General features: G+C 40.7%; 1 protein-coding gene across 2 annotated transcripts in view; it reads right to left on the bottom strand.

Moving 5' to 3' along the window:
* Positions 1 to 7,139, bottom strand: part of fibcd1b (fibrinogen C domain containing 1b) — a 78,002-nt gene extending 70,863 nt beyond the window's left edge. For both annotated transcript variants that reach the window (XM_028418159.1, XM_028418160.1), the window contains exon 1: positions 7,011 to 7,139. In XM_028418159.1, coding sequence (XP_028273960.1) covers positions 7,011 to 7,082 — 72 coding nt within the window. In that variant the 5' untranslated portion in view covers positions 7,083 to 7,139. The remainder of the gene's footprint in view (positions 1 to 7,010) is intronic.
* Between the last annotated feature and the right edge of the window lie 19,141 nt (positions 7,140 to 26,280).

Here is a 26,280-nt window from a genome sequence, read left to right as displayed (position 1 = left end):
CTGTCGAAATGACTCTATTTGGCTCAGAGGAGAACCAATAATGTGATTCTGAAGAGACTACAGAGTAAGAGCGAGTTAGAGAGTAAAGTGGCTCAATCACACATGCTTTGGCAGTTCAGCAGAAGATAAAAAGAGCCTGTGTACACTTGCAATGGAACAGCTGTCACAGTCACTATCTTAAAAAATCAGCCGTGGCTCGCTGCCAGGCATTTTCTGGCAGATATATATAAATAAATATATATATTTAGGGTAATTGTGTGTTAAACTGGTTTATGTTGAGTTAAGGCTGTGCTCTCGTCCTCCTCCCTCTGTCCTATAATGTGCTTTCTGCTCCAGCGTAGATTGATTGCTTGATTAAACTTCTCCATTCATCCTAAATTATTTACTGGATTTTCAGAGTCTAATTAATTCCCTTATTATTTACTGTACAGTCTGCATTCTCAGTCAGACGTGTAACCCACCACAAAAGAGGAGGCTGCTCGTGTGTACGTGACTTTTTATGTGTGCTGGCATGAATGAGTATTTACAGGTGCTGATTAATAATGAGCCTGGAGAACAAAAAGAGAAAAAAACTCATTATGATGCTGGAAGTACGTTCCACTAAAAGGCAGGCATCCTGATCCTCACGTCTCGATTTGATCAAGTCAATTCTTTGGTCACATGAGCAGAGCTCTTTAACTCTTAGATTGAAATCACCAGTAGGAAATTGGACACTTCTCAGCAGTGATATGGAGATAGAGCCCAATCCGTCAGTGGAATGGGCCTGGCTAGTTGTCCATCAAGATGACTGAACTCTGGAACACATCCACACAAACACGTGTGTGTCTTTCTCATCCCTCACTCCACCACTCTTCCTCATTTCTAACCCACTCTTTTTTCCTGCATCTGCCTCTCACAGGTAACTTTCAATGCATTTTTAATGATGATTTAGCAGAGCTGTGAATAATAAATTGTATAATGGTGATACGACAGTCTTCCAAGAGCTTAAAGTTTTCCTGCTTTCAGTGTGGTTTTTTTTCTTTCTTTCCTGAGCAGACACACACAAACATGAAGGAGGGGGCTGAGTCCTGCTGACGGAAATCTAATGCCTTATCCTGCCTGGTTTCCCTCTCTCCCCCTCACTCTCCTCTCTCTTACACTTTTAGCTCTTCCACTGTGAAACCCTGCACATCAGGTCAGCTTGCTGACACATCTGTCAATACATGCTCAGGGAGGTAGAATATAACCTTGCCCTTGTGTGCCTCCTTAATGTTTTCTACTCAGCTTTACTTTGTTCAAATCTTCAAAACATTGAAGCCAACAGCATCATCGTGTGCATTATAGCCGCCCACTCACATAAAAGGACATGCGAGTGTGCACAGTACACACACACACACACACTCTACCTAAAGCATGTATAAAATCAACACAATCACCAGAATCAGGAATCAGTTAGACAGAATGACTTTGTACTGCAGCTGTTGTTCTGGATGTGAGCAAGCCCCTGGTGATGCTTTGGGGCATCTGTGATGAGCCTTGTAACTGATCCAAGAGTCAACCGTGGAAACAGACTGCCTTTCTTCCAAAAGCCATGTGTGGCATATCCGATAACAATCCTTTGTTAGAAGTATGTGGGATTCTAAGCAGCTGGAATATATCTGCGTCATCTTGTGAAGGTACATGTGCCCCCAGCTAGCCTGCCGTCTGCTCAACACTGAACTGGGACCTTCTGTGATTCATACTCCAACCCTCACATGTCCTTTCTCAGTACTCTACTTTGGGTTACTCTTTTGTTTCCATATGCTGGCTCTTATTTTTGTTATTTCGCTATTTATTGAGTCCTGTTTTCATTCTTGTTCATGCCCTTCCCTGTCTCTACCTCTTTTTTTCCCTCTCAAGGCCTCCTGGCTACCTTGCAGCACCAGAAATCTGATATTGAAATGTCCTGTCCCCTTATGTCAGCAAGAGCTATGGAAAGGGAGAAAATGAGAAAAAGACATGAGGGTCAGATAACAAAGGCAAACAGAGGATGAGCAAGGCCAAAAGCACATGGGACAGCTGCTGTCATGCGTAACCTTCAGAGGAGTAAAGCCCTGGTTTCACAGGGATTCGGCGTGTGCCACCAAATGTCAAAAAAACATGCTGCTCCATTAAGGCAGTAAATCACTTTCTATGAGAAAGCACTTACTTACGTAACAACTTGACAGTAATGGCTCGTTACTACTTTGAACCACCAACACATGCACTCCTCTCACACATTCATACCTTCGTTCTAACAATAGGCCTACACTCCTGTCAGCCACTCAGGTTTTGATTCTGCAATTCAACAATTCTAAAGCCATAGGTTTGCACTAAACAAACTTGTACGTTCAGCTATTAAAGGTGCCCAATGTTAAAAAAATGATAAAAAGAATAATAAGGAGGAGGCGATTAGAAAAGCCTTTGTGTTAATGACATGTCCGCTGGAAGATGGAAAACACAGCCATGCATTAAGGCTTTTAAATTCATTATAGACCGTCACCAGTTTGTGACGATGAAGTGAATCAGTGGCGCTCAGGGACAAGTTTCTCTTTTCTTTTGCTGTTTTTTTGTTGTTTTGATTGAACAACTCTCTTCACACTCTGTCCCAAAGAATGGATAAAATATAATAAAATATATAAGTAAGACATGCATAAACTCACACAAGTTAGCTAACACAGAGGCCAGGCAGAGATGGCCTGATTTGATCCGTGTCTCCTCAACAGTGATTTATGAGGTTGATTAATATATTTGTGGTGAGGGCTGGCTCGATATCAGATTTTAACTACACGACTATCTTTAAGCATGCGCAATAATGAGATCAACACTACCTAGTACCAAGCCTGAGCTTAACAAAGAATCATGAGAGAAAACATGCAGTCAAGTCTAACTGAGACCCTTAATGTGACATTTCAACTCGAACTTGCAAGCTATCATTTTTCAGGTACTGTACAGTAGCAGTGTGCTAGCAGCAACTTCTAATTTGTCTCTCAAGTTGTCGACAAGTCAACAGGCGCAGGGTTATTCACCTGATTTCTGATTAAATTCTATGTATAGCTACATGAAACCTACACAAACACACCAGGTAAACAATTATAGGTGTCGCAGGTATTTGGCACTTTTAACTTATCTGAACAGCGTGAAAGATATAATAATTCACATTATCCCACTTAATTTTCACTCTGATTGCATATTATCACTTCTAACCTGCTCAAATGTTGCTGTCAGGTGTTTTTTATTTTTTTTACGATGCCACCCAGAGCAAAGCGCAGGAGACAAAAGGCTGAGGTTGTTAGAGCTGCACTGCTGGCATAGCAAGACCCCCCCACAGGGAAATCACAGGCCCAGTGATCCAGGGAAGTCTCCCCGCTCTGTTTTGCTCCAGTCCACACAGTCTCCTATACTTCCGACCAGCTCAGCAGGTTCATTAGTTCGACAAGGATACCCACAAAACCAGCCAGCACACATCTCACACATTCAGTTCACTATTTGGCAAGATGCTTCATATTTATTCGCTGGTTATAGAGCTTTATTAAAAAAAAGGCTAAACAATTATTTCAAGTCAGGATTTGAAAGGCTGCAATTTTCAAAATCATGAGATGACTTGTTAAATAGAATTTACAGTGTCTTGACATGCTGTGGCAAGTTCATCAGCTATGTTGACAGCCTCACATTTTCTCAGTTATAATGTAGTTAATTAATGTTAATGCTTTGCATATCCTGGCTGCCATCTGGTTAATATGCTCACTCTGGATATGTCAGTGTATTTAATTTTCTCATTAGGAAGCTAATGTAAGTACAACCATAAAAGCTTTTGGATTTTTTTTGATAGTATTAAAAGTAACCCACGCATGCATATAAACTGGATTGAGGCATCTTTGAGTGGCAGGATTGTGCCAGGTCACAAGTCATCACCCGCTTAACTCAGCTCCACACACCTCTTTGCCCAATTTTGAGGGTCTCCTGCACCCTATAAAGTGTTAATAGAGGGCCATGTTTGGCCTGTATTCAGTCCAATATCAAGAGAGCAGTGTGTTATTTTTATGAGCTACACTGCTGTGACTTTATTTCAATACTATTGATTAATGTAAAGTACACAACTACTTTTGGTGGGGGCAGCATTGTGGGTTGTTCTTCTGAAATTGCATTTTTATTACATAAGTACAGTGCAGTTTTTAATGCAAAACTAGGCAAGTTAAGTGGTTAAAAAAAGCTTTGTATTGATTGTGTTAATGTAGAAGGAAGCTTACTTTGTAATTACATTCAGTTTGGTTCAATTCAATGTAGGCTTCATATCGAAAAAACGACTAGAAAAGAAATCACTTCCACAGTAACAAGTGTGTGCTGACAAAGCAAATGATCTTCCTCACAACATCTCAACTATTGTTATATAGTCTCTTAAGTTGAGATCATGGGATAATTTCTATTTGATTGATTTGTTGTAAAGTGATGTTTGGACTGTTGACAAATTGATGGGTACGCCCCTTTATGTGAGGTGCTAAGGCGTAGCTGTATTCTGTAGCTTTCTGCACACACACACACAAACACAAACAGTCCTTTCAGTGCTTTGGAAAGTTTGGAGTTCTCAAGTTCTCAGAGTGTTATTGATTACCTACAACCCCAGTGGGCAAACCCACTGGGCCTTACTGCCTTCTCTGTGTGTTTGTACACATGAGCTCATAAGGAGAAATATACAGACATATACTGTATAGTCATAAATGCTGTATGTGTGTGCACACATATCCCACCTTATATAAAAAATGAGACAAAGAATAAGTTTAACCCAAGATCATGGTAAATTTAAGATGATTCCATGGAAACAGATATTAAAATTCCACTAAATCAATATTGGTGTTTACTCCTCACAATATTACACCCCTTAGTGTATTCCTCTGTGTTATCACATCCAAAGCGAACAGCAACCCTGACTCATCTTAGTGATTTCTTTTTCATCTTAAATGCTCAGTATGAATGTTTTGCTGCTGAGTTCACCCACAATACAATAATTCAAGAGTACATCTGACCATGGAGCTTCAGTTGTATTTGCTTCTAATCTAGTGAATTCAATTGTAAAGCTGATCTTAAGTTCCACTTGAATCTCCGTTTTTACTCTAATTGGCTTCCATCTGTTACAAAAGGGCATGGGTGACAACCCACACATACAGCAACAAGTCAAATATGCACAAGTACCAGGGAAACAACAAACACCAGGCCGTGTTCTGTGACATCAAAACAAACAAGAGATCTCTATTACCTGATCCCTCCCCACTGTGTCTGAAATGACTGTGTCAATAGCACGAGTCTGGAGATAAAGGTTTGGTGTTACTGCTCAAGATTACAGCGAGTGAGAGAGAGATGGGCTGACACACAGAGAGAACGAGTATTTATGTGGGTCTGTGAGTGATAGCAAAATAACAAGTGCACAAGAAGAAGACAGATTGATGCAGGGAGGAGTGGGACAGATAGGAGCATTAGCCATCCCCATTTCCCACAGCCTCTCATCTCATCCAACATGCCCCGATGCTGTCTGATCCAGCATCAGTGTTAAATTTATGGGACATATTTAGCCTTTTTTTTATCCTCCAGGCTTACCACTCAGCATATTTGAGCTTCATTCGGATTTCTTTTCACAAATGAAAGAAATCTTTCTATTCAGCCATTTTTTTCTACCTTAATTTAGTTAATTCTTAAACAGGGATTCTGGTATTAGAGGATTCAAATTAAACCCAGTAAAGACACATTTGCTATTCATATGACCTTTAAGTGGTTATAAAACAGGCAAAGGCAGCTTGCAGGCAGTAGGCACAAAGTTGGCTTATGAGCTCCACCTCTCCAGCACAGAGGTTACATGAAAATGTGCCATCTGGAACGTATGAAAACTTAACCACAGGCCTGGAATCAATCGATACTAATGTGACTACAAACTCATACACAGGGCCACTTCAGAGTGCCACCGCCATGCAAATGACTCAGACCGAGCCATGAAATCTACATGAGCAGAAGGCAGGAAGCTACCAATCTGACACAAAGCATTTTAAATTACAGGAAATGTGCCATAGGCATGTTTCAGCAGCATGCTGAGTAACTACATTCACATACTTGCAATTAATATAAGAACAGCTAAGAGCAAACATTTATTTTTCAATTGCTGTAAGTATGTGGTGATGGAGGTAATCCGAGAAAGAATCATTTCAAGGGTTTTATTATTTTTTAAGCATTTTGCCACGTCTCTGAGAAACTTTTACGCACCATACGTTACAATAATGTTGCGTAACAAGATTTTTTTAGGAGAAGATGTTTGCCTCTGCGCGTCTGCAAAGGTAACAAGCTTTTATCAATGCTTTGAAACCCTATTCAGGGCTCCAGAAGAGCCCCTCTCTCCCTTACCAGCTGTCAATAACCCTCTACTGACCTTGTGAAAACACATTGACTATTCCCCAAAGTGAGCTTCCCTGGCTGCAACACAGCGCACGTCCGCTCCTGTCTCAATTCATCCGAGCCTGAGACAGCCTAAAGAGCTCTGAAGTGTTAATAGCTATTGGAGGATGCATGTGTGTGCCAAGTTTCAACACGCCAAACAACACATGCGATTTCCCGACATTCAAGTGCAGCGTGAAGAGGAGGAGGAAATGTGAGAATATGTGGTCAAGATGCAGCCGAGATGCGCAAACAATTATCTCCCGCAGTGATAGCGGATACCATTATCCTATACTCGATTCATCTGTTCTCCCACTATAACTAACACATTCAGGCGTTCTGCTAAATAGTAGTCGCCACGGGGATGGTGGTGTGATGTGCTGGTGGGTTTAGACAGTGTGACAGGAACAGAAGTGCCAAAGCTCGGGGAGTCAGGAAAAGCTCATCTGCAGCTACATACTGTCTCTACAGTGCAGTGATTCGCCCGGGAGGCACATCACCAAATTCAGCGTGGTAACACTGCACCAAGCAGATGCACCACTCCTCATAAACCCATAGCACTGCTGCTGCTGCTGCTGCAGGTTGGGCTGACATACCTGGTTTTTATGCCGGGTTCCATCTTCGACTTCAGAAGAGCTGTTCATGATTCCCCATCGGTCATTTACCATCCTACGAAGAATCTGCGCATCAGATCCGCCTGTTTGTTCCAGGCGGCAGAGAATAAGCCCACTCTGTGTGTCTTTACCTGTGAATAAGCCTACTCCATGGAAAAAAACGGGGTGATAAACGTAAGAAAAACAATGACACACAACTACTTCTGCGGCTCAGCAACCGCACACACGGCACAGATTACGCACCAGAATTCAACTTAATTTTCCCCAGAGAGTTTCCTCCGTTATTCCAATTAAAAGGAGAGAAAAATTATTTTTACAAGATCCGGTGTAAGTAACTTGACTCAGGTATGCATCAGGATAAAGGGTTTAAAACAAAAAAAAAACAAAAATGAACCCAAAATGATTCCGGCAGCTCAGAGCGCAGTCCTTTTACTCCTGGATAATGGAATGAACACAATCTGCTTGGACTCAGATTGCAAAGTGCTACCTGACCTTTCTGTCCATCCACTCCCGTTACCAGGATAGTTTGAGCCGTCAGGTTGGTCAGGTCTGTGTTCACCTATGACTGAAAAAGGTAGAGGCAGGATGGGATAGGGTCTCAAAAGCCGCCGCGTCCTTTTTACTTTGCCACAAACATCCAGTGTGGAACCCAGGGGGGGATGGATAGTGCCTCCTTTATTTGCGCCGGGCTGATCTGGCTGGTATTTTCACAGAGATTCCTTTGACAAGACGGGTGCGAGGGGGATTAGCGCGCTCCGTTTGTGAGCCGCACGGGGCGCTCCGTGCCTCCGACTGTCAATCAGCGCCTTTCCCTTCGGTACGCGCAGCGCGCTCCAAGACAGCGTTCCTTTCCCCAGTACCGCCCTGCCCTCGATTGCTGTGCCACTGCCTCGCCGCCTGCTGCTTCCCTTCCACCGCAGCGTGGACCCTCCTATTCTACTGCAACCCAAACAGCAGCAGATTGTTATGAGCATACAGCATGTGCAGACAGTGTAGGCGGTTAAACATAATTCATGGGATCAGATTGCTGATAGCAGAAATGAATTGCTCCACCAGAGTTTGTACATCCCTTGTCTGACTGATACTTTCAGTCTTAATGACGGGGTGTTTATCCTCTAATTTGAGTGCCAGCCTTTGGAGAGTGTTTGGGTTTATAAAAGAAACTCACTATGGAAAAAATATGAAACTCAACTGAAGCAACAGCCCGCCTCATTTATTCCACAGAATCCAGACCATTAGAGCCCTTTCCTTAATTAGCATAGGTTTATTTGAGGTGTGCGTCACTGGACATGAGACATAAACTTTCATTTTTTTTGCATTCTTCAAATATAAATGCCCTCAGTGTAAGGACCACAGGACATAACATGGAACTTAAATAACTCAGCTGGGTTAACATCTGAGTCCTGATGTTTGAACTCCAGGTATAAACAGGATCCTGGAAATCAATTCCCTCCTTATGACATTTTTCAGTGTATCTTTCCTCCACGACCACCGCCACCCTCACTTACACACACACAGTAATTTCTGTGAATGATGCGGCCCATGAGACCGGTCATGTTTTTGCTCAGTTCAGGTGATAGACAGGTGATTAAAGGTCTAATCATTGGTGCAGCGACCAAAGCAATACAAAGATTACCCAGCCCTGCAATGTAAATGCGATCAGAGGGGGAGGATTGGTTGGGTTGGGGGTGAGGGGGTGGGCGGGATAATGCAAAATAGGGTCAGTGCTACACAATGAGCATCGTCAGCAGGTCTGACATCTACCCAGTGGATTGAGGGTATGCTGTTAAGATGGAACAGTTTATCATGTATGACACCCCCCCACTCCCACCCCTGCCAAAAGCAACAATTAAAAGCAGTGATGTAGCATTACTGAGTGGAAAATGAGTGGAATATTCTGTCCCTTTTCTGTTCACATAAAGTTTAATTAAATGAATAGTCTTTGGAACAGAATCAAAGTCAGCACACAGAAACACGGTGCCTCGCCTCCCTCTATGCTTTGTCCCACTCTATTTTAAATCACTCAGTGAGTGGTCTACAAATAAACACTGTGAAATAACATAAACTGTTCCAATTCTGGTAGAAAACGCTGTGCTCGTGTAGGACCCTATCTAGAAACTGTGTCTGTAAAACCAGCACTGATAGAAACCACACATCTGATGTTCATCCCCCAATAACACACGGTCTAAAAAACATTAAAGTTCTTAAAGGTTTTACATGATTGCCAGGGTTAAGAATACTTATTGTAAGTGTCACGAATTCCTTCAATATGAGGCATTAATCGAAGAACAACAAATGGATTGCAAAGAAGAGAAGGAATGCCTGTAGATACTGATGAGTCCTGCACATCGCTACAGAATCTGACACAGTGTGCATATAGAGTATACATGATTTTATGTGTATTCAGATTTTTGAATGATTATCCACAAAAGTGGAAGTCACTAACTTTAGTAGTATGTCTCTTCCTAGTAAATGAATATTTTCCGTCAGCACTATATGAAAAAATCCATGACGTAGGCCTTTGTGCAGTCATCTATGATTTTGGATGAACTCATCCAATACCCATCCCATTCACCTTATTTATCATCCTCTGAGGAGTTCAGCAGTTGCTATTTTGACAGTGATGATGATGTCACTGCTGCTGTGGCCCTCTTTTAGGGCGATGGCGTCTACAAAGAATGAATCACAGAATGTAAAGAAATGTGAACCACCCATCTGTGAACTCCCCCTAAGGTCTTCTGTTGGGAGGGCTTGAACCCTCCATTAAATTTGACTCCAGCTGACTGGAGCTGACTGCTCTTGACAATATTTAGCCCCCGTTTTGATAAATTGATAATTGATAGGGGACTTGACATTTTTGCTAAATCATGATTTCCACTTGTGTAAATTAGATTCGTTTGGAAAAAGAGCAGGGTGGCTTTTTTTCTTTGTAGGAATCATAAACCGGTTCAAGTGAGCGTGTCACACGTCATGTAAAAACAGACATAGTGTATTGGCTTGTGCTTACAGGGACATAAGGCAGTTAACTCTAAATGTCTATTTACACCCTGGGGTCGTGTTTCCTATTTGATGAAAAAGGAGAATTGTGCAAGCACTGCACATTTGTTGACAAAACTGCAGGGATATTCAATTTGGCCTTTATCCTTCCGGGCTTCTGACAAAATATTGTAATAAAATAGTGATTTCTTTGACAATGAATGAGCCATGACTTCAATATCAAGGGAAAGGGTTTAACAGAGGACTGCCAAATATACAGCAGAGCAAGCTATTGTAGTCGGACCCTTGGTCACACCAGCTGTTTGTCATGTCTTTGTCTGATAACGTGTGTGTGTGTGTGTCTTCTCAGTGTTGGCCTCATCTTTGAATGTCACTGAAACCTGATCAGCCAGACACATTCAGAGAAAAAAAAAAGGAGAAGTCTCCCAGGAAGAGCTGTTTATCTGTACAATTAGTCCAGACAATACAGCTTTTATTGACTTTGGTGTTTTATGCTCAACTTGGGTGTTGTGAAATGGTTTGCTTAAGCTCCATACGTTAAGTGTCACTGCCTGAGAATTTTTTTTTCCTCCCCTTGCCTGTGTTTTTTTTTTTCTTTGTGAATTTTCACACATGAAGTGGCAGCAGGACAAATGCACAGAGCTGTGAAGAACCAACAGTGTGAACTGCCCTTCCCAAAATGCCAAGCTTATACTTTGTAAAGCGACAGTGATCCAAAAAAAGGAAAGAAATGGTAGAAAAGAACATGCAGAGATGCTTAAACACTATGCTCAGATATTGTAGGTTAATAAAGAAAAGCACAGAATAGCAGGAGGGGGATAAGAAATAACAATAAAGAGCTGCTTAAAGAGGCAGTAGATGAAAAATGTATAAAACGCACACATAAATATATGTTAAATATATCATCAGACAAAACAAAAACATGACCAGTTGATCTACTATGTGCAGTAAGATGCACAAATGTAGCTGTTAGCACATTCCTATATATATAGAATATTCCTATTCTGTGTGTTGCTGGGCTTTCACTTCCTTAAATCTTGACATTATTTGACCCAGCCAATGGTCATTCAGAGTGCATTTACAGATCATCATGCAGTTTGGTTGATGGATGATTTCTAGCCTAGCTTTACAGCCTGGAGGACTAGACGTGACACTGAATCAAGTGGTATTAAATCTGCGGCAAGGTGGATAGCATGCTAACTTCAGTAGACGTCTCTGTCCCTTTAAAACTAGCAGCACAGACGTAAATATTCACACTGCGTTAGTAAATTCACTTCACTCATCAGCATACCTGCACATAAACAAAAGGCACTTCCACACACAGAAGTGTAGACACACACCAAATCACAGTAGACAGAATCAAAGTGTCAGTCCCTATCCTCTCATCAAAAGAATTCAGTGAAAAATCAATAAGGGACACAAACAGAGGCTGAGCAGACTGAGGGAGAAATCTCTGCTGTTATTAATGTATAATGATGGTCTTTCTCAAGAATCTCCAGAGAAGGAGCAAACCGCTCACATCTCTGAAGTGCAAAGTCAAAGGCAGTGTTGCATCTCTCTCGAGCCCCTCTGTTAATTCCCTAACTTAGCCCGAGGTCAGCCATAGGTGTGGGACATGATTGAGGTTACTGACACATCAGATTCTTTTTTAGAGCTCTTCTCTCTGCCCTATCCCTTTTTCAGTCTGAATATCAACCCTGCGGGGCGAAGCTGTTTCATCAAATGCTACACACATACTACACCCATTTGCAAACACACATTCTTGAGCAATAAGGGTCTGGTGAGCACATGGAGTTACTGGTTCCAGATCAAGGTGAAATTAACCAATTAGGCTTAAATCTTGAGATGGGATTGCAGAAGTGATGGTGATACTGACGAAGACCACAAAAGAAATCGGTTATGAGCTTAAAAATATGGAAGGTGTTTCAAACACTTTATGGCTAGCAAACCGTCTTCTTTACTGCCCTCATTACTCTCTCAGCTATTGAGTATGATTATGGTCTTTATCACCAATATTTTACAGTATTTATAGGATTCTGCACTCTTCTTCATGGCTCCCATCCTTTTTTAGTTAATCAAGTGTTGCTCCTTCGATCCACATTTCCAACCTGATAGCTAATGTTGTACAACTCATGTACTCCATTGTTTTGCCATCTCCGTCTCGTTCGCGCTCTGTTTACCTATTGGCTCACCGTCAGAATGTCTCAGTGAACCGCTGAGCTGTGTTTGTTGAATGGTTTGTAATTATCCGCGGGCCTCCCTCGGGCAAAGCTCCCGGGCACCTCTGCGAGTATATAGTAGTCTGATTAACCCTTTTAGGGCCACCATTTCTTTGCAGAAGAAAAAAGTGCAAGTAAGCCTGTCAGACCTACTTGCACAAGCATGCAGTTCGGAAGAATCACTTTCTCAGTCCCTCTCCATTTTCACCTTATTGTAGTACATGACCTGAAACAAACTAGTAATAAGACACAAATATGTGAGTCTGCTACCCACCATAGGACATTACAGTAGGTCTTTCATGCTGGTTTTCATGTTTGTGGGGCTGACCTCCCACAGAGGTTTAAGCTCAATCTGTACCTCTTTGGAGGATTTACAATTAAGTAGGAAAGCAGTAATCCAAACCTGCTTGCTCTTGTAAGGTCTTATAATTCCATTAAGTATCTTTACCCCCCACTAGGATACCCTTGTACCTGTGGTGTAGTCCATGACTTAATGTGACTTGTTCGATTTTCATTAAAGCGCTAAATCACATGTGCTCAGCTGTTCTCCTAAATGAAGGGACTAATGCTATGGGCTTTCCTAATATGGTAAACCTGACACAGCTTTTACTTTAATTGTAAATTATATATACATGTTTTTATTATCTATACCAATAAAACTGTCTTATTCTACATCTGCCATTTCATCTTTAAGGTTTATGCAGACCTTGGAAAGGTTGATTTTTATGGACCTGAAAAAATGTTTTACCAGTGAATATTTATACGTTTAATCATACATTTAACAAGTTGTGTCAGGTTGTTTCCCTAAATTTCAGCATCCTGTAAAAGAATATCTCAGATTTCTTGTTATATCAATTTATATGCTTATTACACACTACACGTCTTTATATGTGTGTATGCTGTGTTTAATTGCTGCTACTGAAGACCTGAATTTTATCTAAATAATATCTTTTAACCCTTTAACACCACCCTCAATAGTTGATGAAACGCCTGTCAAAGGCATACCCAAATTAAACTACAAGCTGTTTGTGACCCCTTAGGAGTATGTGCAAAAGCTTGGTCTCATTGTGAAGGTAACACTCTGAAATTTTTATTTTAGCTGTGTGATTTACTGCAATTGCAAATGGTTAACAGTGAGAGAAGTCTAAACACAGAGAAATAAAAAGATTTTGTAGCTCGCCTAAATTTTTTTTGTAAAAAAAGGCTGCTTGACAACTGGAGCATGGTGATGTTGATTAGATGACAATATAGTGACACAGGCTGAAGTCTTACCTATTCCCAGTTAAAAGTAGATAGTAATTGGACAAGAAATGACCATTTGGGACAGGTTTTTCTGTAGGTATTCCCAGGCGCTCTCCAAAAAGTGCCATTTGGAGTCTCCAAATGGACACTTTGGCACCAAAGTGCATAACTCTGGAATGCTTCAACATACAGACATCAATGAGAGCTCTAATGAAAGGTGCCACTTAGAGGAACCTCATTCCATATTCAGATTCACTATTAGTATGATTGAAATAATGTTAGTGAAGCAAAAACACATTGAATGCTCATTATTCTACTGAAACTGAAATTGTGCATCACAAGAAAAGACTCAGAACAAGAGATATGGTCAAAAACAACACCTTTATCTAAACAAATACCCAAACTACTTACAGCAAACTGTTTACATGTTTACAATTCCACAGGTTTCACAGCCACATGTTGTTCTCAGTATGCCACTGTTACAGTCACGGGCTGCTACAAAGCACAGCTAGAAAGCTTGATGGGTGTCTTACTGTCACCAGAGATGTAGACTGGCTTGTGATGTTGTACACTGGGAGTAGGAGGCTGCTCTGGCTCTGGTGCTTGGCTCCCACTCTGTATCTGAATCAGTTTGCCTAAAATGCAAAAAATAAGGTTTTCATTCACAGAACAACTGTATCTGCATTCATTGTTCACCTCACAAATCAATAGTAAAAGTGCACACCACACAGGTAAACAAAATAGAACAGTGTTTGCCTAAAATGCAAAAAATATATATAAAACAAAATAACTATAGATGTATGTATGGTTGTATGTATATATCAGATATTCATTCACAGAACAACTGTAGCTGTATTCATTGTTCACCTCACAAATCAGTCCTCCACAACTACTTTTGGAGGAATAGTAAAAGCACACACCTCCCCCACACAGGTAAACAGAACAAAGGACCCACACAGGTAAATGAAATAGAACACAGTGTTTGCCTAAAAATGCACAAAATATATATAAAACAAAATAACTATAGATGTATGTATGGTTGTATGTATATATCAGATATTCATTCACAGAACAACTGTAGCTGTATTCATTGTTCACCTCACAAATCAGTCCTCCACAACTACTTTTGGAGGAATAGTAAAAGCGCACACCTCCCCCACACAGGTAAACAAAACAAAGGACACAACACTGTATTCACTAATTCTTTGAAACGTCTACATTCTATTTATAAAACTGCAACATGTATAAAAGTTACACTTACTTGTCATGGACAATATCTTCTCCTTCAATGAACATGTCCTCCTCCACCGAGTCAACAGACGACACATAACTTTGCGCATCCGACACATCCTCGTCAGAAAAGTCGCTTTCCCGTCTCGTACACTCTTCAATAACTTCTTCAACAGTGTAATTCTTCTTTTCCATGCGTTTCGCCATCTCTCTGGTCACTGGAAATACCACTGGAATGGAGATATACGCTCACTCTCACTATTACGCATTTACGCATGGACAGCCGGCATCCATTGTTCATGTTTACGCTTAGGCCTGTAGCCCACCCTCCTTCCACAACCCCTTCATGTGGGACATCCCCGTGACGGAAATCTTATTGGCTATACGTCCATTGCATCAGATTCAGCGTCAAATATAATGGGCTGAAAATACAAGCGTAAGAGTGGGGGGAGGTGCTTCGCTCGATATAGTCGCTCATTGGATTCTTTTGGCTAGGGACAGGCCCTCGATCCTTTTGTATGGTCAAACGAGCTGTCAATCAATAGAGTAGGGAAGTGGCTTTCCAACGAGGTGTAGGTTGTCAACAAAGAGCACAAAATGGCTGCGCCCAGACGGAGATATTGCAGTGAAAACATGAACCGTCCCGTCCTCGGGCCGCGTGTACTTAAAAGGTTAATCAATCGTACAACAGCTTATCCCCCTGTTTAGATGTGAGGACGCCTCTAGTGGCTACTAGAAGAACTGCTCCATATCTAAGGTCCTAAAGATTATACATGAAGATGAGTTGTCAATACAGTGCATAAAGTTGGTCTTAATGTGATATTCTGTGACCTGCTCGATCATAAAAGTAGAAATGCAATGTTTACACAGTTTGCATCTACAGCATGTAATCTGGATTAGAAAATTTGCAATCATTTTGTTTGATTTTTATGAGACTGCACTGTGTGACCCCGGAGCTCTGGAAATGGATCAATTGGAGTGTCTAAGAGAGAGTCTCTCCTGTGGCCATATGCTGTAATGTGTGTAAAAATACTGAAAAAGGGGAGATGAAATTCTCCGACTTCACTCAGCCTGTGTCAGTGCACTTTCAGGATAAAACCAAATAGCCTGAACCAAAGACAAAAATGAAAATGACATATAATAATCATAATATCTCAGTCTTTCTCCTTGAAATATTGCAACTATTGGATCTGATGGCAGATAGGCTGGGACAGAATGTCAATCCACTGAATCTGTGCATGGCTAGACAGGAGGTTAAAACAGTACCTTGATGGAAGAGGGGTTGTGTGGGTTGAGTGGCCAAGGATGAAAGAGGCTCCAACTCTTTCATCTGTGGGTCTTGAAAAAAAAAAAGACAAAAAAGAGCCACATACAAATACTGTAAATTACTCAGCTTGGGGGGCAGGCCAAAGGTGAAAGACTCTGCTCACTGAAAGGCTGTGCCTCTCACTAATGGCTTTCTAAACTTAGGTAGACATCACTCTATTTAGATTTGTGTTCAAACACAACTTAGGTCAATACCTTGTGTTTGTTGAGTATAGTAAAAATATGGTCATTTTAAGCATCCATCATCCATTTTCTTCTGTCCTGTTCTACAGGATCACCGGGGGGTGGGGAGGCTGGAATGGATCTCAGAGAGGTGGGGTACACCCTGGACAGGTCGCAGACACAGAGGGAAAAATAATCACATCATGTTCACACTCACACCTACCGCCAATTTAGAGTCTGTAACCTAACTAGGGCTGCAACAAACAAGTATTTTGATACTCGGATACTTGTGTACTCGAGTACTCGGATCAAGCGTAATTGTCATAGTTTTCCCATAGATACGGCTGCAGCTAATAGCTAGTGGATACCTGCTTAGGAGCGCTGCAGTGTCTGTGGTCGTCTCCATGCCTGGCGCCAAAACTGTGTGTGTGTGTGTCCAACCTGCAACAGCTTGCCTGCGTTTTGAACCCAGAACAAACAACAACTGAAAACACTGATCATCCCACTGCACGAGAGAATCATTCTCTCTGACGTCACTAATGAATACTAAATTAGTTGTCGATGCATTTTGCCCTTGAATATTACTCAAGTACTCGAATAATCGTTGCAGCCCTAAACCTAACATGCATGTTTTTGATATGTGGAAGAACATGCAAACTTCACACAGAAAGCCCCCCTAGCCAGGAACCTAGAAACCCTCTTTTGTGAGACAGCAGTGCTAACCACTTCACCACAATAACATGTTGATTGAAGCTGGCCCTTCAGAAAAGTGTGATAGTGTAAGAAATTAAAAGTATTATTATTATTGTCAGCAGCAGCAGCAGCAGCAGAATTGTTATGATTAAGTATCCCAGTGTCATAGCTCTCTATTCAGCCACTGTCATTCTTTCTCTGTCACACAACAAGATCAAAATGGCTCATACAATTTCACTTCACCGAGCCATCCACTGCATCTCCTGCTCAGCTATGTCACTCCTGCAGAGTCATCTGAAGCCTAGTGCAGAAAAGGACAGGATGGCTCCAGGTTGCATTTAAAATCTGGAGAGTACAGTGTGAACATGAAAGGAGACAGGACTGTTCCCCTGTGGGGCTGCACAGCTACTTACAGGCAGTAGAAACCAGGGTCTGTCAGGTACTAGTCAAGCATTAATATTGTGTTTCTGTGGAGAAAACGACTGCAATGCAAATGGAAAAGCAATAAACCTGTGGAGGAAGCACGCACAGTTTCCCAGTAATGTAATATATGTGCTTATGAGCGTGCAACCTAAATCAATATTACAATTTATAGGCTGTGTGTAAGTGGTGGTCAGTCAGTGGTGATGGACAAGAAATAAAGGCAAATGAAGCACAGATGTTATTGTGTATGAATCTGATTTACTCTACTGTATTATTTAAGTGCTTTAAGGTGGTTTGCTGATGACTGAAAACATATCAGCAGACTCGACTGAGTAATGACAAACTAGAAATAAGCTTGCAGAAAAAAAACTAAATATAGAGCTGATTGTAATACTCAGAGGAGATAAAAAGATGCTCGCGTAAACTGTCAATTGTTGCACTTATTTTATCACAGGTAAAGTTACAAATGGTTCTGTCCTCTTGTTAAATGCTTTCATGGAAAGACAGAATGAGCACAGGGTGTCTTATCATCTACATTTTGCTTTCTTTCTTTTAAAATACTGTGATTTTTTTTTGGCACATGAGAGCAAGAGGAAACAAAATGGGATCTCTCCAGTTACAAAAAGATCAGATGACAGTTGTACTCAAAAAAAACACAGTATCTATAGCAGCTGTTCTGCAGCACTAAATGAAGAAAAAGAGGTGCACTGTCATTGCACATACTGTCTTAATCTACTGTTTATGTTAAGCTTTAATCTCTATGCTTGCATATTCACTTAACAACTGAGCATATACTTTAGCTGGCTTGTGTCTCACTTTGCATGCACATCATTCCATAGTCAGAAAGAGAGTTAAAGAAGAACAGGAGCTGATGGTCTACTGCTGACAAGGCTGCTGCACAGCCAAATTGCTATAATGTACTGTCAGTCTGACAAAGAGGTTGAAATTAAAGAACATAAAAAAAGCCACAGTATTTCCTGGAAATACATTTTGTGCAACTGCAAAGCTGAGCCGATCACACAGAATCTACTGCAGATTAATGAAACATAAGGTAAAAACAGCAAGAACATCTTTCTGTTTCAAAATTTCATATATATATATATATATATATATATATAGATATAACCACTTAATATTTTCTAACTTTTGTGGTACTGACAGAGGAAGAAGCAGAATTCCTGTAATGCCAGAAAGTCCCTTTGCCTCTAGGTGCTGCTTGCTCTGCCTTCTTTATCGAGTAAGTGATTTTCCCCAGGTCAACCACAGGAGTTTGCAGTGACAGGCACCACAGTGCAGCGGAACTGGGCATTACAAATTGGGAGAAAAGCACAAAGTTTCAAACTTTCAGCAGGTTGGCTTTGAATGAGGCCAGACACCATTTTCATAGCAGGACTATAAATTCTAAGTCTCCTGAGAAAATAGTTTTCCACCTGCCATGCTGTTTTTTTTCCCAAAAAAGCCTTTTATACTGCAGCATTTGCATGACGAATAAAGAAAACATAAATAATATTAATTTCCTATAGTTTGAGGGTCTCATAAACGACCCATCTCATTTGATAAGCCTCTGTATAAGTTCTTATTTTCTATGCTGTTTGATCTGATTAGTACATTTTTGAGGTTTACTCCTTGTTCTCCTATCACTAATTTCCTGTTAGTGGCAGGGCTGCCACATTATTCCAAACTAATTTGTACGATGCCGACTCGTACCCACAGTCCATCCCCTGTCACTCTGTTAATAGGTTTCTCTCGAGTAGAGCAGATGCATGAGTGGCAATCAGTGAAAGTGATTCTGTCAGTTTACAATTAGAAACCTATTATACTATTAGATATCATCTTCATTTTTTTTTACAAAAAGGTTAGACCTATTTCCCAACTGCCTCCTCCAACTGAAAATATGTGATATTTTATGAGAAAGACAAGAAAATAGCAAAACATAATGAGATTAATCCTACCTCCAGGGACTAGCAAAAGTGGAACTGGTAATTAGAAGGGGGGGGGGGGGGGGGGGGGGGGAAACGAACTGGGAGTCCAAATTTAAAAAACGCTTTGTTCAGCCGGATATCTAATGATTTTCCAATGAGAGCGGGCGTCCAAATTAAACAGTTGACAAATTTGTTTAAAGTCAAAACACAAAGAATTTATTTATATAGCACCAATAACAAAAAAAACTGCCTCAAGACACTTTATAAAACCCAGAATCTGAAATCCCTAAAGGAAGCACTGAGGCAAGTCAAGAAAAAAAACACTTTTTACTGATATAAACCTTGTGTATAATGCCACTCATGGGTTGGGGGGGGGGCATACTGCTTGAAACTGACTGGGTGGAGAGACAGAAAAAGAAAAAGTTTCATTTTACGAAAGAGAAAGGATGAGAGCAGAAAATAGGGAACAAAGCAATTTCAAAATAAAGCATATTAGCAAACCATCAGAGATAATAATGATGGGACATGCAACACTGGATAAAAGGCAGAAAAATAGATATGCTGAAATGAGTGAATTCAGGATTTAGAAGAGAAAATGCAAATGGTAGTCCTTTCTATATGTTTAACTGTGTCACAGCCATTATTTGTAAGCTCTATAACTTTATTGTCTTGACTGAACTGACTAAACAATGCTGGAGGTCAAACATTTTACCCAGGAGTGACTGACTCACTCACTATAGAATAGCTAGCCCATACATTGGGTTCATCTACCCCCCCAGTGTCTCCTCTCTAGGCAATAAATTGGACTATATCTAAGTCTTGCAGACATAAAGCTTGTAGTAGCGGCTGGTGCACTAGTTGCTAGTTACTTCCCATTACTAGTGGAGTAGTAGATTGACTCCACAGGTCATATTTCTGCTAAGTACAACTGCAGCATTTACGCAAACTGGTCCTTTATTTCCTTGAATATTTAAACATCCTCACTCATTTAGCCCCACTTGTTGACCTGATATACATGTTAAAGTGATTACAAAATTCAATGTATTACAACTGAATCCCTAATAAAGCCAGCAAAAAGTCAATCATTTAAATTCCAGGAAGAACAGCAACCTCTGCAAAGAATTCATTAGGATTCTATTGTACAGCAGTACGGTGTGGGAGAGTTACTTTGTATGCAAATTACCCTCCAAAATGTAATTGTACTAAATCAAGCAACAACGTACAAGACACAAGCGAATATGACAAAAACAGCCAGATACATCTCTGCCGTGATCAAGGCCTCAATCACATCTTCAAATCAAAGAAAACAATCCAGCACCCCAAACAGGCAGTCCAGTAAATAAAATAATCTGAAGCGTGGAATGAGCTGAACTTGGGACGGTGAAAAATCAATTAAGTTGGGGGTCCGTCGTGTGTTTGGGGGGGATGTGTGCTGTTCCTTCCTGATAAGAACATTTCTGTGCTTAATTTAGTTATGCCAAGAGAAGATTATCACTTGGCAGGAACAGCAGTAGGCCTTACTCATTAAGTGGTGGGTTATTGCCAGTCCTCAACACCAGAGCCAAGGTTTTAGTACATTGTAATGCAGGCTGAGTAAACACTCGAACACACTGGGATTTTTTTTTTTGGCTTGCTTTAGTTTTGCTAAACTAAATTGCCTGTTTTATCAGGGACTGTTATTAACCTTGATCCTGTTTTAATGGCCACTTCATCAGATGATCAGCGCTCGGACATGTAGTGTCACCGCAGTTAGGGCACCAAAGAAAGAAATGAGGCATCTCTTTATCCTTTAAAAGAATGAGACAAGGGTCATTACATTGGCTTCACTGCTGCCGTTAGCTATTGTTTCCTTTTAAATGATTTGTGGGATTTGGGGATTTTTTTTTCTGCAGCAGGGTTTGTTTGAACCAGCAGAGAATCCATGGATGAATCACACTGCCAAACAAGCTGTCCATTTGTGGTACAGGATGATAATTGGTCTCACGTGAGGTAACAGTAGCTTATGATACTTTTCTGTCAATTATATCATTTCATGTTAAAACATTTTAGCCTTACTGTGCTGTGAAAATGTACTCCAAGGGACATGGTAAGGAAACAACGGCTGTTTAACGGACAAAATTGAAAGTTATGGTGAAAAACTTAAAAAATGAAGATTTACCCCTCAACCCATAGGTATGTTCCTGACCTGCCCTTGAACATGTTCGGTAGAAAGGTTTCAATAACAACACAAGTGCATCACCCCAGGTCCCAGAAATGAAAAAGCCTGTCATGTGTAATTGGTGTGTGTGGCATTGTGCTGAGCCACTGGGACCCCGAGTAAATATAACCTGACAGTGTGAAAAAAGGGAGAGAAAAGGCCCTTTTGATCCCTTATTCATCTCTCCCCTGTCACTGATAAGGCTGGCAGGGTTGGACGATGGAAGGATGATTTTCCCTGTGGAGAGTGGGAGGCAACGCTACAGCGTCACAATAAAGACGGAGAGCCAGAGACAGACGCACAAGGAGTGTGCTGGGGATGGATTTGAAGAATAGTGCTAAATATGAGTGATTATTAAAGTATTTTCTTGGTGGCAACAGAAGCAAAAGTAGGAGAGGATTAACTATGTTTCCTAGTGAGGGGAATGTTTCACCTCTGTTGTGTTCTTCCTCCTTCTGACTAAAGCACGTAAAATAAATACTTTGAATTAAAAATTTGACAGTAATGCTTTCATCTTTTTGTGCCTCAGTAGTGTTGAATCCTTTAAGTAATGAAAACGTGAAGAAGTTAGTGTGTGCTCTGAGAGAGGGGAAAGAAAGACGGGGAGAGAAAAGGGAAGAAGTGGAGAGACATGGCTGTTCATTCGAGCATAATTCCATTACAGTTGGTGGCTGCTGTGAAGAGGAACCATTAGAGGTGTAATCAGGATGGATGGATGAGGATGAGGACAGACACTATGAGCAAGGGGAGATATACAGCTGATGCCATGTGATTGAGCCATAGCCTATGACCCATAACCCTCCTCTTAAGAGAAGCACTATCAGGGAGAGATGACACCTGTCACAGAAGGTAATCATGATGTCATCGACTCTTTTCTGCGCCTCCTTTCGTTCTCTCGCCCTCATCCTTCTCATCTGGTCTCTCTTTAGGATTTCCTACAAAGTCAAGATATGGCTCAAGGGATGTTAGCTTGGGATCTAGACAAATCTAAGATCTCCTTTTATTTGCTCTGACAGATTACATCTTGCGTTCCTCCAACGGATCCACACTTCCTCTCCTTGACTGTACAAAGGAGTAATACTGAGGCTTCTGTTTAAGAACATGGCTACAGCCAACACGTCTATGAACAGCACTTGTTCACCTACTCCAGAAGTGTCTGAAGGTCATGCTGGAGAGTTTACACAAACACACACATGGACGCATTGCATTCTATTGTTTAAGGGCAGCATAGACTGCTGTGAATGTCAGAGTCCGTCATGGTTTGGATTGGGCTTTAAAATTACTTTTACAACAATAATCATATTCTACAAGCTAACTTGTCCCATCTCTCTCCACCGATTGCCATAGTGACTAATTCTGCTCTGAACAACACATTTGACATTTACTAATAACTCGATGACTGGTAAGTGCCAGGTACATGTACACTGATCATTTCAAAGAATGGAAATGATGGAATGGGTTACTAAAGTGCATAATGTAATTGCTCTAATTGGTTTTAGGGATACGCAATTGTGTCCTTTGGAGGTTTATACACCTCAAGATTGTAACGAAGCCTTCATGATAAGAATTTGTATCCCCGTATTTGAATGAACTGTGCTATCTGCAAAGCTTTACAGGCCATTAAAACTACTTCAACTGGCCAAGTTTTAGCACTTGGTGTCTTTCTACATACAGTTCTTGTGTAAATGTAAAATGGTACAATTGATTATTGAAAACAATCTAATTTTTAAGCTTTTAGGTCTTCTAAAACTGCTTTATAGCTTTGCACCACCTGGAGTGGTGTAAAACATCTAAAACTAAATTCTCTCTGTAAAATCATGCTGTGTAGTTTATCTACTGGACACGTGGAAAGCCGTTGACTTTCCCTAACATTGCGGAGAGGGTAAAGCCAGATGAGGTATGTTAAAACCAATCAATCCACACTCTGTAGACCCCTTGGGTTTCATGCCTGTGCTCTATTTTCTCCATAAGACATGGTGCTGAATTTAAACTAAATCCAGGGTTATTTGATGCAAGCAGCAGATGTTTTTTTTTTTTTGTCATGTTTAATGCTGCCTGCTCTTCATACAAAGCTATGGCCAGTTCAGTCATTATATTCATGATAAAAATTATGTGTTAGTCCCACTTGCTCAGTTGTTAGGATGATTGCATTCATTGGCTATCACAGTTGCTTGTAAGAGCAGGTATGAAGGCTGGTAGGTGAGTGCTAATCATGCAGTTACTGGTCTTTGTGCCACCTTTTTGGGTGGTAAAAGAGCTATGGTTTGGTCAGAAATGGTGGAGATTTAAAGGAAGGTCACATCAAAATACAATAAACCGACTAGCAGGTATGCTATTACTCAGGAAATAGGGATATCTACCTAGTGCCATGTAGTGCCCAAAGAAAAAATAACAGCTATAACTAAGTAATCATAGTCATTGTAGAGTTAGGTTTGTTTAGTGTCTTATGATCTTGTGCTGTTTCATGTCAAACACATTTTACATTAATACACTGAGGTATTGTATATGGTTTTAATGGAAAGGTATGCATACACAGCATCATTTGATTTGAGTATTTTTACCAAAAGCTAGCTGCCACATTTGGATGAACCAAATCATCGGAGACGGCTACCTCTCTATCCTACAACTGTATGCATTAGCAAACAAACGAAACTCAGCATCTACTTAATGTCTCTGTTAAAAACTACTACATAAAAGCCAGGGTCAATGGCACGGAGAGACAGCTCTAGATGTGTTAAATGGTTCAACGTGAACATGATTCTTTTGGTTTGTTTAAAGACACACAAACAAGAAAGGTGAGTGTGTTTCAAATATAACTCCTCAAACTGTGCCTGATTCATGTGAGGATTTCAGTCTAGCGGCTGTCCACAAAGATTCAGCTGGGGGCACACAAGCATCAATATCTGATGACTCACTCTCAGCTGGCAGCGGAGTCATGAACAAAGTGGTAGTTGGGTAGTGGGTAGAGTTACTTGGTGCTGTTTTCCCCACCGCCGTCTGATTCATTTGGCTGAAATCTACAGCTCCGGGGCAGCTGTCTTATCTTCGTGGATTGATGTGTTCTACTCACATCTAATCACATTAGCAAAGAACTACTGTCTGAGACTGAATAAAGAGCTCAGAATAAATAGACTCACACAAAAAACATGTTAATGCACAAGCCTAATTGCAAGTAGACAATGAGCAGATGAAGACCAGCAGGACCATATTGTTTGAACCCTGAAACGCTGTATGTTGAGTCACCACATACATAATAACGTCAAATAGAATGCATGAAGAAATCCTCTTGTTTGATAGTAGTATGAAAGGAAAACACTGACACTGTTGTCTATGTCCTGACATATTAATGACGCCCTCAGTTATACTACAGAGTGTGTAATGGAAACAGTATTTGATTCCATGCCAAAAATAGATGGATTCTTTCAAACAGCTAATGTTTGGATTCTTTCAAACACACAGGCCTTATGAAAGGAAAGACTAATGAAAGATGCTCATTAATGAAGTCTAACGCAGACAACTGTCAGAGCGTGGAGTACATTTTCACACTACCCACATAATTCAGATGAGAAATGAGAGATTTTTCTGATGTTATAATACACTTCTGGGGAGGAACTACAACAACACAGAGCTGTGTTTATGTCACTAAGCACTAACATTTGGGGAGCTGCTTTTGGTTTGGTTTAAATATGCACTGACTGTATTCTCCGATCAATGCACAAGTCTCTAAGCAGCCTACATTGCCCATCATAACTGTGATCAGCTAAGTACTGTTTGCAACTCCTATAATTGGTTAGGAAAATTGTCAAATCTGCAGAAACACCTCTTTTTTTCCCCAAATTATCTCCCACTCTAATATGACATGGCTCAAAGTGATGGCTTTGATGTATTTCATCTGCTGTTATTAATCGTATTGTGGATCAAGTAGCAGTTCAGTTGGAGAGTTGGAGCATTCGCACACACACACACACACACACTTGTTGCTGATGGGTCCATGTTAGCAGGGAGCAGCTGAGCCTTATACTGTGTGAATGGAGGTTATTTCACTTGAGAGGGATGGGTCGCACCTAAAAAAGGTCAGAGTTATTAACACAGTGGGACTCAATGAATCACCGTGATCCTTGAGACAATTATGAAGGGTGACCTATCTAAGCCACCTGTCCGACACTCTCCTGTGGCCCGTCATGATAATACCTATCAGTGTGTTCGGCTATCATGTGGCGAGAGCGTTTCCCGCAGTTCAGATTTATATCTTGTCCTTCACAGACTGAAGCCGATGACAGGCAAGATTGAAGCAACAAGCGTCTTAATGCAGAAGAGCTGTGCTCTGTATATAGAGTTTGTATGTTGATATAGGTTCTTTACTGGTATCTGTGTGTTGTTAAATCTGTGTGTGTATAGAATAACACTGAGCAGTACAAGCCTTATTAGTCAGTTAAAGAGGTTTCAGCTGGCTTGTGATGGGCTGAAATCTGTTTAGTAATTGGATGCTGCTGCTGATCTGATGGGACTGTAAAAGAACAAAATGGAGCTGGTGAAAGTCAAGGGCAATTTTTATGTGCATGAATTTTAATGAAACAACATGCCACCCTAAAAGGCTCACTACTGAATAGCTGCAGCTTGCTATAATAAACATTATTCAAGCATTTGAAACACATTTGAAGCAGAAACAATTAAAAGACTGATGTTTAGATAGCTGTTCATAAATGTCATTATTATGTAGAAATATGACATCTGTACAAACAATATTAGCAAATGACTGAATAACTGAATAACTGATGTCCTAAATACACCACCTCCAAGAATGTAATCTCCTTAAATGTCCTCTCGGCTAAGGTCACAAA

The sequence above is a fragment of the Parambassis ranga genome, chromosome 12 (assembly GCF_900634625.1).
Source record: "Parambassis ranga chromosome 12, fParRan2.1, whole genome shotgun sequence".
Lineage (NCBI taxonomy): Eukaryota > Metazoa > Chordata > Actinopteri > Ambassidae > Parambassis > Parambassis ranga.
This window is presented reverse-complemented; position numbering and strand designations above follow the sequence as displayed.